Source organism: Marmota monax, unplaced genomic scaffold, assembly GCF_021218885.2.
Source record: "Marmota monax isolate L192 unplaced genomic scaffold, Marmota_monax_Labrador192_F-V1.1 WCK01_AAM20220418_F8-fsc00441, whole genome shotgun sequence".
In the NCBI taxonomy this organism is placed as follows: Eukaryota; Metazoa; Chordata; class Mammalia; order Rodentia; family Sciuridae; genus Marmota; species Marmota monax.
Genome location: NW_026694644.1, coordinates 355,017 through 371,646, shown reverse-complemented (window position 1 = coordinate 371,646; position 16,630 = coordinate 355,017). Strand labels below are relative to the sequence as shown.

At 33.5% G+C, this 16,630-nt stretch overlaps 1 protein-coding gene across 3 annotated transcripts; it reads right to left on the bottom strand.

Moving 5' to 3' along the window:
- Window positions 1-6,520: 6,520 nt before the first annotated feature.
- Window positions 6,521-9,531, bottom strand: LOC124078351 (olfactory receptor 4C15-like). 3 transcript variants are annotated; one of them, XM_046423101.1, is made up of 2 exons: window positions 9,521-9,531; window positions 6,521-7,442 (listed from the first exon to the last, which is right to left on the bottom strand). In XM_046423101.1, exons 1-2 carry the CDS (start codon window positions 9,529-9,531, stop codon window positions 6,521-6,523), a joined length of 933 nt encoding a protein of 310 aa, XP_046279057.1. The 3 variants fall into 3 exon arrangements, with proteins under 3 accessions (XP_046279057.1, XP_046279056.1, XP_046279058.1); XM_046423100.1 differs by lacking the exon at window positions 9,521-9,531 and adding an exon at window positions 7,819-7,832; XM_046423102.1 differs by lacking the exon at window positions 9,521-9,531 and having other exon boundaries at window positions 6,521-7,459.
- Window positions 9,532-16,630: the final 7,099 nt, after the last annotated feature.

Here is a 16,630-nt window from a genome sequence, read left to right as displayed (position 1 = left end):
AATAAATCTTGCCCTTTCACATCCTTTTCTAAGGATGTTTTTTAAATAATGCAATTTAAACTTTTAAATATTCATTGAATATAAAACACCCAACTCCTTATTTTATCAAATAAAGGAATTTCCTAAATTTGTGTCAGAATATCAATAGTGGAGAATATAGTGTGTTAATGGTTTTTATTACAAGGTTTATCATCTTAATTTTTTGAAAGACAATTGTCTTAAAGGCAATGGGTTATTTTAGATTTAATTCAAGAATAGAAAAAAAAAACAGTAGTAGAAAAATTTGTTAACTGTAAATATAATATATTGTTTAGTTAAGGGTAAGTTACTAGTCATTATTATTTCTAGGCTAATTTAATATGAAAATATTAGGGGCAAGTGAATACTAGTCAACAACAGAAAGATGTTTATGCAAATCAGATGTTTACAAATTGATACCATATGATGGTAGCAAAACTGTTTAAACATAGGTGAAGCACTTTTACAGTAAGCTAAATGAGAAAAACAAGAAAATTTCCAATAGCTTAGCTTATTTGGAGTGATATATTTAAGATAATGTTATAATGTTATATCTAGAAGAAAATATATGAATGATAGAAACTTTCAAATTGCAACATATATCTGGTTATGGTTTTAATAATACTTAAAATTGATCATAAGTTTAAACATACAATACTAGATTTCCCATCATTTAGAGTTCAGCAAAAGAAGGTGAAGTTAAGGGAGATTGATTTGTATAGGAGAAAATAACTAGTTAATATAGAATAACATAGAATTTATACCAAAAAATTTTAACTATTTTTAACTTTTCATAAAATGCTGCCCCATGGACAGAACCCTTCCTGTCCTGTATGCACTATTTTTTTTTTTAGATCAGTTTTAAACAGGTTCTCCTATAGCAGCAGCTTATTATGTCCATATTTCTCCTAGAACATTCTGTGGTCTTTCTTTTGTGGTTGCCATACCGTTGAGTATGCTGGAGTTGTACCTGAAATTTCTCAGGGCCCCTTGGCAGCATGAACTCTGTGAACAACTGGGCCATCTCCTGAGCAGTAACGTTGGGAAGTTTGCCTCTCTATGTCCCACTACTCACATTGCCCACTGTTTCCTTTTCAGCAACAAAAGTAACTCTATCACCAATTGTACTGAAAATAATAGAATTTCTGTTTCAACCTAAAAGTACATATAACATTGAATACTAAAAAAGGAATTACTAGTGAAGTAGTCATTGTAAATAGTGTTATGCAACTATATTCAAGTAGTAAATTTCAAATGCAGTTATTATAAACATGTGCATATCAATCACATTTGCATCCATATTACTATTTCAAGTAAATACTGCTATTACAAATTAAGAGAATGATTCAGAATCCTATTAATAATTACCCTTTTTGATGTTATTTAGCCTCCATATTTTTGATCCAGAATTATCATTCATCTATAAAATATTTACTCCTTGTCCATCTAGCTAAGGAATTTTTTTGTGACAAGCTAAAAAATATGTTATTTTCAGACTTTAGCATATTTTCTATATCATCATTATGACCCTAAATATTACATTATTTATACACTGAATATTTCTGAAATTTAAAAAAAAAAAACGCATTTATTTGTTTCCAACTTGGACCTTTCTTATGGGTGCATGAACTTTCTTATCTCAGTAATTTAGCTCATTTTAAAGAAGTGACTAAGTCATGTCAAGAAGCATTAAAGAAGTTCAGAAATTCAGGCACTTAGATTCTCCTGAATAATTCTGAGGAAGGAAACTAAAGCAGTTTTTCTTTTTTAGGTTTATCAAAAAAAGAAAAAAGAAAAAAGAAAAAAAAGCTTACTGCCTTAGTATTCATTCAATTTACAAAAATAAAAAATAAAAAAATAAAAAAAATAAAAACCCAAAGAATAAGCTCTTTGCTTTATTACAAACACATCAGGATTCTGAGAATATGTAGAAGTCAAAATTTTGCATATGCTTGAACAGTTTGGTATTAATTGCTGCATGTGAATCAGAACTAACATAATGTGGATTTGACTTGGCGCATATGTTGAGTTTAATGCATTAATGCATATCTGTCTTTGTTCAAAACTTTCTATGGCTGAGCAGTAAGCACAATATAGTTTGTGCTGACAAAAAATACATTCCATTTTCCACATATATGCAAACAAATATGAAAAAAAATTGTCCTGTTTTTTCAAAGGTAAAAACTCTATCTTAAAGCACATCTCTTTAAGCTCAGTTCTTAGGCATTCTTCTCATGGTTTAAGCCAATTATTCTTTTTTAGAGTTAGGGATTTATCACATCTAATGCACTATTAGAAGACTGTACTTGGTGACTTGAGTTCTTTCTTATTTTTAATGTCCTTCTATGTGCCTCTTGTAAGTTCGTAGTTATGGAAATAGTAAAACCTACATTCTACATCAACAATTGTGGATAATACAGCAGTACTTACCATGCTTCAACCTTAGTACACTTTATAAAAACTCAGAAAATTCTACTTTTGGATCTTAAACCTCCAGATGGGGAATACATTAGAGGATAAGTGATAAATTAAAATTTATTAACAACAAAGAAAATGCTGTAGGACAACTAGGACAAAAATATGAAGTTGTTGCCTTCTTAAATTATTTGGCTTTAACTTGTTGATGAAAATCTAAACATAGGTCTAATTTGGAATCATGTAAAAGATGTTTTATTATCAAGTGCTGTCTTACAGGATCCACATGTATTATTTATTCCCCCTTCACTGTCAGATTCTCATCTTTAATGAACTTGGTAATATAATGTCCATTAAAGATGAGAATCTGACAGCCACAATGGCTGAGTAATAAGTTCAAATATGCACAGTATTAATAGGCCCAGGCATTGTATTAAACTTGGTACTCTGACCAAAAAACACACACTTTAAAACACTGCTTCACAATTTGAAAGCTCTCTGAAAAACATGAATTATAAATCTCACCACATATCAATTTTCTGATGATTCTAATGATGAACACGGACTATTCTCTTAGGAGAAAATTCCATTCGGTGATGAGCAAAATGTGTAAGTTGTTTCCAGTTCGTCCTTGTATATGTATGATGTGGCTGAAGAGCCTCTCTGGCAGTCAAGGTGGAGATTGTTCTCAGTGGTCCACAATTGTGATCTTGAACATGGTCTCAGGAAAAATAAAAATGGAGAAGCAGGTTTCCTCCTTGATTTCCAACTGGAATTTAAAGAGGTTTCCCTGAGAGCTCACGAACCTGTTGAATTGATTCTCAGTTCTCCCTGGGGTTTGGAAATTTTCCATTAGCATTATTTTCATGACAGATTCTGCATGTTTTTTCATTTGCTCAGTTGTTTATAAAACTTTATGTCAACTACCAATTAAAAGATTTTCCTGCCTGTTTTTAACTTCTCTTGGGTTTCTATGTGAAGATACATTCGCTCACCTTGATACTCAGGAATGGAACACTGTGCATGTGGGGATGTAATACAGGGTCTCACTATAGAAGTAGGGTGAGATGCCAGTGTACTTATTAAATGCAAGACCTGAGCTCTGGGATAAGGCACCATCAATCCACAAGGACAATGTGTGCTGTACTCGGACTGGGGCAGAAATATGTGCTTGTTAAAGAGACACATTTCTGTAAACATATGGAAACTTTTACATTAATCTAATTTTTTACATCAAAAATTGATTTTGAGATTCTATGACTTTCAAAATCCAAAGCACAACTTCTTGAGATTAAAATAATTTTTTCATTCATTTTTAGTTGAAAAGAAGGTACAATAGTTCTGTTAGATGAAAAGGAACAGGTCTTGAAACTGAAGTTTGAGGGGAAAATGGTACTTAGCTCCTCAGGTCCCTTTGGGTGGGACCACACTAAGACATTGGCTTCTTTGTAGTATTTATGTGAATATCCTTCCTTTTAGAATATCTTTCTTTCATTTTTGCTTCAACATCTTTAATTTATTCTATTTTACTATATTTTGTGACACAAGATGGTATCATTTCTATTTGTGTGCTTCAGCCTAAACTAGGAGATAGAGTTTAGCAGAGAGAAAAATTTCAGAACCAGAATCCAAGCTTTTATACAGCAAGGAAATATCTAACACTCTGCCCCACACTGGCATGCAAAGTGTCACACCGCCACCTTCCAGGTGGAGCCAACCTAAACCCAAGAACCCACAGACAGACAATGAAGGAAACCACTGACTTGTTCAGAATACCTACTGTATTCCATGGGTGCAAACTTCAGGATGAGTCAGCCTGATCAGCACGGATATGTATATTTGAAAATGATAGCAGGGAAGACATAGGAATATTAAGTAACAGTGGGAGAATTCAGAGCCAAAAGGAAAAAAAAATATATTATTTTCAGTGAAAGAAAGTTAAGGAAGAATAATCAGAAAACCCCATAGTGCAAGGATGTTCAAAGATCCCTGGTAGGAATAAACAGTAGTTTGGGATTGAAGAACACTATGAGATTATGAGCAAAATTATGATTTTTATCTGAGTTGTGATGCAACATACTATACTTCCTAAATAATTTCATTATTTAAACTTGAAATCAGCTATCATCTTGCTTCTGATATGTAGTTTCTTAAATTTTTACTTTTTATATTGGCATTATGTTTCTGAATATTAATTTGATAACTACAGTAAGTACAATAACTTGAATTGTAGTAAACAACAGTTACATTGCTAAAGAGGTAAAAACATTAGAATGAATTTCACCACACCTAGGTAAAATCAGCATAGAATAGAAAACAAAGCTAAAGCAATGACTGTTTTAAAGAGGCTTCTGAAAATTCTGTTAAGAAAATTAGAAAGAAAAAAAAAAAACCTTTGATGTCTTTTATTATTTCTTTATGCTTTTGCTGAAAGTTTTCTTTTCTTTAATCATGTACCAATACCAGCGTATACAATGAGGGGTTAAGTCTTAAAATTAAAAAAAAATGGTCTATTTCAAGTTTATGATGGATCAGATACAGTCTATGGTGGTCACTGCAGTAAGTTCAGAATAACATTTTATAGTATTTGAAATTTTGGATTTATAGATTCTTAAAGTCATTGAGCCAGTCATAGCAGGTCTGCATTACTTGAGCTAGCTCTTAGAGATGAATAAACTGATTTGAGTTTGTAGAGAGCAATGTACTTCTGTGGGCATGGAAGAGACATGATACACCTACTGTAAAGACAGAAAGATGATGGAGAAAAAAGGGAATGGTGAAGGTCAGTCTAAACATGTGTCACACACCTGGTCTGCTGCAGGACACTCACATTGTCCAGATGAAGTTTCAGACCCTAAATCTTAATCTCTCTGTGGATTTACAACAACAGTGAAATGTTACCTGACCCCTACCATGTTTATTCTGGGGAAGCAAACGATTCTCACACGCTCTTTTACTTTTGGCCTGGCAAGGGAAAGACCAGAAAGATTTAGTGTTTTTTGTTTTTTTTTTAACCCCAAAATATTCAGTAGGAGTTTTATTGGTATTGATGGGCTAGGGAAAACTGAACAATTTTACTGTAAATACATTTATTCTGGAAGCCACATTGCAACCTGAGATCAACCAACCTTAACTATGAGAATGACATATATGATGTATAAATTTGAATGATGTCTGTATTGATATTTGTTGAAATAGAATTATTGTCACTTGGGTACAGAAAGCCATAAAAATGAAAATATCAAATAAATTGAAATGTTATCTTGTTTTAAAGTTCCCTTTCCTCTCTGGTGCCTCTGGATTTCCTCTTTAAGGCTGGAGAACATAACTCTCTGCTTCCACAGTTGGCCCTGGTTTTATTTATGTCGTATTTCAATTCCCTTTGATTGTACTTGAATAAGAAATACTCATTGTTAAGACCTCCATGAAAGTTGCCTCCTCTTGTTCTCCAAACATGATTGACATGAATTATGCTGACCAGAGAGGAGCTCATCGTCCATATGCAGGTCTGGGCCATCAGGGTCTACCTGTCATGAAATTCAAGAATGACTAAACCTGTACAGATGCTAAGGGACCCATCTTAAAGAACAGGGTCACATAACAGAAGAAACTTAAAGAAGTTTCCACTAATGTTCTTCTGAATGCCCCTCCTGAGTTCCAGTTGTTTTTTCTCCAACATCACTGATATCAATATCCTAAATCAAAATTTCTTTTCTCTTGAAATACTTGAAGTATCTGTCTCTAATTTCTAAGATACTTTTGTGATCCCTCCACAAGTTTTAACAAAGCATGGAGTAAGTGGTCTGCAATCTGCCAAGTATTTTTTATTTCCTTTTAAAATATAATAGATTCTAAGTAACATAGAATTCAATTAACTTCAACCTAACATAATAGGATGTTGACTTGCAAACTTGAGTAGATGCCTAAAAAGATAATGGAAAACATCATCTCTGACCCCACAGTGCTGGCATTTCTATAGAATTGTGTTGCCACTTTAGAGACAATGAGGGTCTCATCAAGTTTTTCTTGTTTAAGACCATTTTGAATTTGTTACTTATTATATTATTTTTTATGAAGTTTAATAGTTTTATTTTTCATCAGAAACCACCACCAATCTCTTCCATACTTTCCTCATGGCATTTTTCATTTCCATATTTCTAAAAGTATAAATCAAAGGATTGAGTAAGGGGCTTAGCATGGTGTAAAATATGGCCACCATTTTGTCAAAGGAGAAGGCAGAAGGAGGTCTTGCATATGTAAATATGCATGGGACAAAGAACAAAACCACAACAGCAATGTGAGATCCACAGGTGGACAGAGCTTTCCTCCTCCCTTCAGCACTGTGTGTTCTCAGAGAGAACAAGATAACACCATAGGAGACAAGCAACATGGTGAATATTATAATACAGATACACCCACTGTTAGCAACCACAAAAAGTCCAAAGATGTGAGTATCAGTGCAGGCCAGCTCCAGTAATGGGTACAAGTCACATAAGAAATGATCAATGACATTGGGCCCACAAAAGGGCAGTTGGAAAGTAAAGAGAATCTGAATGATGGAATGCAAGAAGCCCCCTGTCCAGGCCACCCCCACCAAAATGCCACAGAGCCTCCAGTTCATGATGGAAGAGTAATGCAAGGGCTTGCAAATGGCCACATAGCGGTCATAGGCCATGGACGTGAGGATAATCACCTCTGCACCACCAAAGAAGTGTTCAGCAAAAAGTTGAATCATGCATCCTTTATAAGAGATGGTTTTCCTCTCATAGAGCAAATCCACAATCATCTTTGGGGCAAAGGCAGAGGAGAAGCAGGCATCCAAGAAGGACAGGAATGCTAAGAAGAAGTACATGGGGGAGCCCAGCAGTGCAGGGCTACAGAGGATGGTCACTACAATCACCATGTTGCCTCCAATAGTTGCAATGTAGACCAACAAAAACACAATGAATACTATTTTCTGGACAGTAGGATTCTGTGAAAGCCCCAGAAAGACAAACTCAGTTATGAAACTTTGATTCTGCATGCTTTCTGAGAAATAAGTTTTCTAATAAAAGGTATGTCTACTTTAAGATAAGCTATTCTGCTAATCTACAATTATGATAAAGAAATATTTTCTTCATACCAGTTTATGATTTTATAGTTCTCAATAGTTAGATGCACCCTGATGCAAAATTGTCTTTAGTGTTTCTTTTGTCACCGAGAGCATAAGTTAAATCATTTACTGAGGCAGGAGTTGGAGATCGAACCGACTTAAGGGAGAGATGAATCTTTACTTATTAGAATGTCTAAAACGGGGAATGGAAGTATCCACATGTGATTGAGAAGATTCGTAGTTTCATCTTGAGTGTCAGCTTTGGTCATTTACTTGTGACTTCCTGAAATGACTTGTTCAGAAGCATTCTGAAGCTCATCTATGTAATGAGGAAATATGGACTCTAATTGTAGTAGTCAGTCGGCCATTGTCATGGAAGTGGGCTGAGGTGAATAGCAAGCCATCTCTGGCCTGGAGACTTTTGCATCTATAAGTAGAAGAAGTAATATGGATTTTCATGGATACTCCTCAAAAGTTTCTTTAAATTGTATTCTGAATGAGCTTTTTAATGATTTCTTTCTTATCTTTTTTTTTTCATAAAAAAACAAGGATCTACGGAAAAGTGGCTGGCTACAGATGTAAGTATGCATAAAAGTTTTATGTTTTTAAATTCATCATTTAAAAATTAGAGCAGAATTTCACAGAGACAATAATGCCTACTTCTGATTGTTGACATAAGACTAATTGAAATAAGGCAAGAAATCATTTACCATATCATTCCCCATATTGTTTACAATAATGATACACCATAGGGGAAAGAATTTCCATCGGGAATCTGCTTTTGGTCAGCTCACCCCAGGGCAAAGCAGGAAGAGAATGAAGTGAAAGCAGCGAGAACCATGGTTCCAGGCTCTTCCACTGTATGCACCAGGTTACTTAAAAGTCCATGAGCTGAAAACTCTTTGGCCTATGATTAATAAGCACATCTGTCAACCGACTTCTTGTGAGAATCAGATAAAGACTTGGATGTAAAAACATCGATAGTCAGTAGCACTGCAGAAGATGAGGTGTGGGGAGAGTGACCTGCCCCAACCCCTCACCCAGAGCACAGATAGCATCAGTTTACTCCAAGTTCCTGCCTCATCATATCTTAGGCTTCTCTTTTACTCTTCTTCTAATGGTTATTAAACACAGAATATTTCCTTTGGGTAGTCATAGTGAAAAACTTGTTTTTAAGTGTGTGACACTTTTAAAGGTCCTTGGTAGACCCTGAATATTTGAAAATTTGATAGACCTTCAATTACTGTAACCGCAGACCCACATGTATCTACTCCTGTTTCATGTGGCCTCATTGAACAACAACAACAACAAAGCCAAGAAGGCTGGTGGTAGGAAGGAAGACAAGGTGCTATGTGAATCTAATAACACTTCTTATGTCTCCACTTTCTTTACGTGAGGTGCTCTAAAAGTAACACTATTTTAGAATTGAAATAATTAACATATGCATGCAATCTAAACAAACCAACTCATTCATTAGTCAAATAAAAAACCTAAAGTTGGAAAATAATGTGCTCATGGCTCATGATTTCAAGTAATTGTCTTAAATTCAATGAGTTATCCTGGATAGATTAGAGCAGAACAATCATGGCAGTAGAAAAATCACTAATATATATATATATATATATATATATATATATATATATATATATATATATATTTAGTTAAGAGTAATGTATCCATGTTTATTTCATCATCTTGACAGATGTAACTATGAGAATATTAAGAGATACTGCATGAGAAATATGCAGGAAATTTCTGTACTCTCTGAGTAAGTTTTCTCTTGATCTGAATTTATTCCAAATAAAAAATAAATTAAAAACCATTCATTTTCTGCCACCAAAATGCCATCAATTTTAGTTTCATCATCTAGTCGTCAAGTGTCTTTGAACAAACCACCTTGTTCTTCTCTCCCCTACTATACAATAGCTATAGTACCAATTGTCCAGCTTCTTGATCTCCAAGAATCAAGTTCATGGTCATTATGAACAGTTTTACTAAGAATGCATCAAAAGGAAGATGAGAAATATCAATGTTGGCATTATTTTTAAGCAGTATTAACAAATGCAAATAAACTAGAAACTGAATTAGCATAAGAATAAAATATGTATCTTAAAAATCATGCTGTTATTAGTTACACCTAATAAAATTGCAATGAAACTGGTTTGTTCATGTAACCTTTTACAAAACATGTTGGTAAATACTTCTGGAATCATAATCTTATATGAGTAATACAATCCTAAAAATAAATAAAATTGAAATGACATGGAGAAGCTTTATTATAGAAAATAATGTATTAATATGAAACAGTGAAGTATCTAAAATATCCAATGAAACTAAGCTGTTTTTTCAAATTATACTATTACACATTAATTTCATATGATACTATGAATAAAGCAAAAATTAATAATGTGAAGATTGAGAAGGTGAAGCATTTTGCAGTATGTTGTTTGTGTGCGTGTGTATGTGTGTGTGTGTAGGGGGGGTATTGGGGAATGTACCAAGGGGTATTTCACCACTGAGCCAGATCCCCTGTCTTGTTTTTGTTTGTTTGTTTGTTTGATTGTTTTGAGACAGGGTCTTGCTAAGTTGCTCAGGCTGGTCTTAAACTTGCAATCTTTCTGCCTCAGTCTCCTGAGTTTCTAGGATTCCAAGTGTGTGTGCCTTTGCACCTATCAAAGAAGAAAATTTCTAATGACTTTTCCTATTTGCACAGATATTTTAAATATAATTTTACAATCTGTAAGGGAAAAATATAAAAATGATAGAGTTTAAATTCACAATACAAATTGGTTACTATTAGAACATTTAAAATTGGACATAAATTTAAAACCACAGCACCACATTCTTCATCTAAATAGTTCAGAAAGAGGATAAGAGGTTGGAAAAAACAATTTGTTTGTAAAGGTGAAATTAACATGCTAATATTTAAAAGCATCTTATATTAAAAGAAGAGTAAACTATTGTAAACTTTCTATTAACTGTTATACAATGGATTTAGCCCTCCCCATCCTTTATGCATTTATTTTGTTATAAATTTTAAATTCACATTCTATTACATTCTGTCCTTTTTTCTCCTTGAATATTTCATGGCTTTTTTTTCCCTGAAAACCCATGCCCTTGGATATCTTGGAGCTTCCTGAGATTGCTCAGGGCCCCCTGGCAGCTGAACTGTGGGCTCTGAGCCATCTCCTGGGGAGGTGACCTGGGGAAGTTTGCCTGCCAACTTGTTCACTGCCCACATTGCTCACTGTTTCCTTCTCATTCATTTTAGTCAAAACTCATTCTACCATCCATCTCTCTGAAAAAAAAAAAAAAAAAAAAAAAAACCAAAACAGAATTTCTGTTTCAAGTTGAAAAGTTGAAGTACATATAACATTCAAACCTAAAAGGGAGATTAGTAGTATGTCCATTATTATAAGTAGTGCTTTGTAACTCTACCAGTAAAGTTCAGATGCATTTACGTGTGTATATGTGAGTGTATAAGTCACATTTACATCTGTAGTCTCAATAAATGATTTATAAATAAATATTATTACAAAACAGAAGAATAATTTAAAATCCTATTTGTGATTAGCCAACCTGCAAGTTCATTCAATTTACCATATATATAAGTATATATATATATATATATATATATATATATATATATATATATATATATAATTTTTATTCAATATTATTATTTACCAATAAAGGTTTATTTACCATGTGTTTCTCAAAGCATATTCCTTTTCATGACTACCAGGAAAACACATTCCTTTCAGATTTCAGTAACTTTTGTTCCTTTTAATGTAGCTCTATTGGTTTCCCCAAATGTCTCAATGTTTATTCTCTTCCTCTTTTGGGATTTTGGAAGAAGAAATCCATCTCTCTCTTTCCACCTTCTTTTTTTTTTCCTATTGTGAGCTTTCCTAAACAATTCTCAGGGAAGAACCTAATGCTACTCATAACATCAAATGCACTGAGAGAAGATTAAATGGACAGAATTAAATTAGAAGACTGTAATCTGTGACTTTAGTATGTCTTTCTTACCTTAGTGTCCTTCCCCATTCAATCTGACAGTTTGTGGTTGTTGATATAATAGATGCCACATTCTACATCAATAACTGTGTAAGGTCTGATAACACTTGAATTTATTAGACCCCCACAATAGCATTCTATATATGGCTTCAGAAAATTCCATATTTTAATCTGAAATATAAGGATGGGAAAAACATTACAAGATGAGGGATCAACAAAATTATATTTAGAAAGAACACAGAACATGTTGTTGGAGATAGGACAAAAAAATGTGCACTTGTAACATTTCTAGGTCACTTGGATTTAACTTGAAGTTGAAATCTCAATATAGTTGTAATGACATTAGTTTTGAAGAAATAGGTTCTCCTAACCACATTACTCCAGGTGTACAAAGATTTGATTCATTTAAAAGAGCTGCTATTGTGACCTGTTGTTTATTGGGTATCTTTCATGTATCAAGTGCTGTTCAGTGGGCTCCTTGTGTACTGTTTCACTTGCATACACATCCTTTTAACTTGGAAATGCAGTCCCCATTAAAGATGAGGGGTCTGAGAGCCAGAAAGATTAGTAAGCTAGCTCAAGTGCACACAGTCCTTGGCAGACCCATTCATAGTATTAAGCATGGCACCTGGTCACAACACACACACTTTTAAGCACTACATCATAGTTTAAAATCCTCTCTGAAAATGCAAATCTGTGAATTAAGAATCTCACCACGGATCAGTTCCTTGATAATCCTTGTGATAATTTTCTACTCTCTATGAAGAACAGTCCATTCAGTGATGGCAAAAATGAAAAAAAAAAATGTTTCCAACTCTTCATTCTGCATTTAAGGGAGAGAGAAAGAGCATCCCTGGCAGATGAAAGGGGCAGTGTTGTCACTACTGCTGAGTGCTGCCTTCAACATGTCTAAGGAAAAGAAATGAAGAAGCAAAGCTTCCTCCTCAATTTCCACTGAAATATAAAGAGGTTTCCCTGAGAGATCATGAACCTGTATACTTGCCTCACAAAAGCCCATGGGACTTGGAACTTTTCCATCATCATGATTTTCCATCACAAAATTTTGAGTGGTTTTACACTTGCTTAAGTGTTCATAAATCTCTGTGTCCCAAATATTATTTTCCTTTTTTTTAAATGTCTGTATTTCTATTGCAGATTTTTTTCATGTCTTGTCCTGTTCTGGAATAAAACAATGCAAATAATGGGATGGAGAAGTGTCCCTTTGCATCATGCCTGTGTTCTTATCAATTTTAAGATCTGAAATAAGATCTGAGTTCTGAAAGAGGCCAGCATCAATTCATTCAACAACTTGTATGGTATTGTGACTGGGGTAGTAAAGAGGGCTTATTAAAGAATAACATATATGTTTATGAAAAGTTTATGTGTTAATCAAAATATATATTTTTCTCAGAAATTGATTTTGAGATTCCATGATTTTAAAATTTAGAACATAAATACTAGAGATTAATTTTCACTTTTCATTTTTCTTGTTTTTTTTTTTTTTGCTTCTATTGGTGTGCTATGGCTGTACACAATAGTTAATTTTCACATAATCACAAGTGAAATTTAATTTACTCCAATTCAGCCCCGCTTTCCCTTCCCCCTTCCCTCCCTATATTCTCCTTCTTCTACTCTTATTGGTCTACCTTTCACTCATCTATACATGTTTAATTTCTGGTATAGATGTACATAAAGATGGAATTCACAGTGGTATTTTTGTACATGTACATAATGTGATTTTGCCAAATTCTTTCTGCATTTCCTCCCCTTTCTTTTCACTCCTTTCTCTTCCTCAATCTCCTATTCCACTGATCTTCACTGTCTTTATGGTATCCATCCCCCACACCTTTCCCCTTTTGCTCTAGCTTCCACATATGAAAGAAAACATCTGACCCTTGATTTTCAGTCAAGCTTATTTCACTTAGCATGATATTCTCCAGTTCCATCCATTTAACAACAAATAACATAATTCCATTCTTCTTTTGGGTTGAGTAAAACTCATTGTGTATGTAGCAAATTTTATTTATCTATTCATCTGTTGATGGTTACCTGGGCTGTTTCACAACTCAGCTATTGTGAATTGTGCTGCTTAAACGTTGATGTAGCTGTGTCACCATAGTATGCTGATTTCAATTCTTTTTAATAAATACTAAGGAATGGGATAGCTGAGTCATATGGTGGTCCCATTCTGAGTTTTTTGAGGAATCTCCATACTGCTTTCCATGGTGATTGTACTGATTTACAGTACTACCAGCAATGTATGAATGAGAGTACTGTTTTTGCACCAGCATTTGCTATTATTTACATTTCATAATAAACAATCTGGTGATTTTCACAGTATGCAAACGTTGTATTCTATATAAATCACAAAATATCTAGTAAGTTTCCAGAGAGATGGCTCAACATCTTAGCTATTTTTCTGTTCTTTGGAATTCTTTATTACTCAGCCTACCAAAAACATTTTACAACCAGAGGTTTACTGTATGTTCAATGTCTAACAGATTGAGTACTCATTGTTATTTCATATTGTTGTGCAAACAAGCCTGATATTCAAACCTGCCCACATAAGTTTTAGCATTGTCTTATCAATTTCTCTGAAAAAAATGGTTTGTTATTATGAAGGAATGGAGGCAGCAGAATACTTTTTTGTTTCTTGCAGGAAGCTCATTTTATATTCAGTGCATTAATTTACATTCCCACCTATGACGTATTAGAGTTCTTTGTTCCCTGCATCCATGCTAGGATTTATTGTTTGCATTCTTTATGTTTGTCATTCTAACTGGAGTTAAATAAAATCTCTCTATATTTTTAATACACCTTTCCCTATTTGCTAAATCAGTTCAAGTTTTTTTATCATATAGTTGATATTGGCCACTTGTAATTCTCTTCAGAAGTGCCAGTTTGGTTCACTTACCCATGTAGTGATTGGGTTATTATTATTATTTTTTTAATGCTGAGTTTTCTCTCTCTCTCTCTCTCTCTCTCTCTCTCTATATATATATATATATATATATATATATATATATATATATTTTTTTTTTAATGGACCTTCATTTATTTATTTGGATGTGGTGCTAAGACAAGAACCCAGAGCCTCACAAAGCTAGGCAAGCGCTCTACCACTGAGCCACAACCCCAGCTCCTGTTGAGTGTTTTGAGTTTTTTATGTATTTTTGATATTAGTCTTCTGTCAGAGGCGAAGTGAGGAAAGATTTTCTCTCATTCTCCCAGTTATCTCTTCACTCTGCTTTTTCTTTTGCTGTACAGAATTTTTTTTTAAATTTGATGTCATCCAACTTATTAATTATTTCTCTTATTTCTTGAGCTATAGAGGTCTTATTCAGGTAGTTTGTCTGAGACTACATGTTGAAGAATTTTCCTTATTTTTTATTATATCTGTTGCAAAATTTCTGGTCTTAGATATTTGATCCCTTTTGAGTTTATATTTGTATAGGATGTGGGGTAGGGATCTGCTTTCATTCTCCTACAAATGGTTATCCAGTTTTCCCAGGACAACTTATTTAAAAAGCTATCTTCTCCAGTGTATGTTTTTGGCACTTTCATCCATAATCAGATGACTGTATCAGTGAGGGCTTGTATTTGAGCCTCCATTCTATTCCATTGATGTACATGTCTATTATTTTGCTAATACCATGCTGTTTTAATTACTATGGCTGCAGAATTTGATACTGGATATTGTGATGCCTTCAGAATTGCTCTTTTGGCTTGTGTTTTCTTTGGCTATTTAGGGTCTTTGTTTCTCCACATATATTTTATGATTTTTTATTCTGTTTCTGTGAAGAACACCACTGGTAGTTTGACAGAAATTGCATTGAATCTGTTGACCTCTTTTGGAAATACAGCCATTTGAATATTAATTCTACCTCTCCAAGAACATGGGTAGTGTTTCCATCCTTTAGTGTCTTCTTTCTTCAGAGTTCTATAATTTTCACTACAGAGGTCTTTTACCTCTTTATTTGGTTAGGTTTATACCTAGGTGTTCTTGTTGTCATTGTTATTTGTTTGTTTTTTTAGTTATTGTGAATAGAATTGTTTTCCTGACTTACTTTTCAGCAGATTCCTGATTGCTATATAGAATACTTCTTGATTTTTTATGTTGATTTCATATCCTGTTACATTGTTGAATCAGTCTATCCACTTTAGTGTTAGGTGGAGCTTTTAGGGTTGATTATATCCTATGCAAATAGGAATAAGTTGATATCTTCACTTTCTATCTGTATCTCTTTCACTTATTTCTGTAGCTAATTGCTCTGGCTAAAATTTCAAATACTGTACTGAATAGGGGTGGTGAGAACAGATATTCTTGTCTTATTCCTGACTTAACATCATTCCATGTCCTCTTGTTCTTTGGAGTTTCTTCTGAGAAAGCTACTGTTTTTCTTATGGGTTTGTCTCTACAAGAGATTTGGTATTTTTCTCTTGCAGCTTTTAAAACTGTTTCTTTCTTCTGAATTCTTGGCATTTTAACTATTATGTGTCATGGAGAAGTTTTTTTCTTGTCCTGTATGAAGTTTGAAAGCCTCCAGTAATGTTATGCACATTTCCTTCCCAAGATTAAGGAAATGTTCTGCATTATTTTACTGAATAAGTGTTCTATGTAATTAGTCTGTATCTTTTCTTGCTTCAAGGTCTGTAATTCTTTTTGTATTCCCCTGGTTTAGTCAGAATGGACATCAAATTTGACAGTGTTATAATGCCTAAGCTCATACTAATCATTTCTCATTGAATCAAATTTTTGAAATATTTATTTATAAATTTAAAAGCTATCTTTGAAATTAACCAGTTCACTCAAAAATCATTTTTCACACACATTTGCATTCGATTATTTATAACAATAAGATGTTTACACTTTTTTCCAGTATCGATCTGAACATAAAACTAACTTAAGATATGGGTTCTAGAACAAATATAAAATGGCTGGTCCAGGGTGAGACAACTAACTAGAAAATTTGTTCTAGAACCCATATCTTAAAAGGTGAAATAAGAACATATTTAAAAAATACTAAATGTTTTCTTTGCCAAAGTGTTTAACTATATTCTTTCAGATTCTTCCAGAGTTGAAAT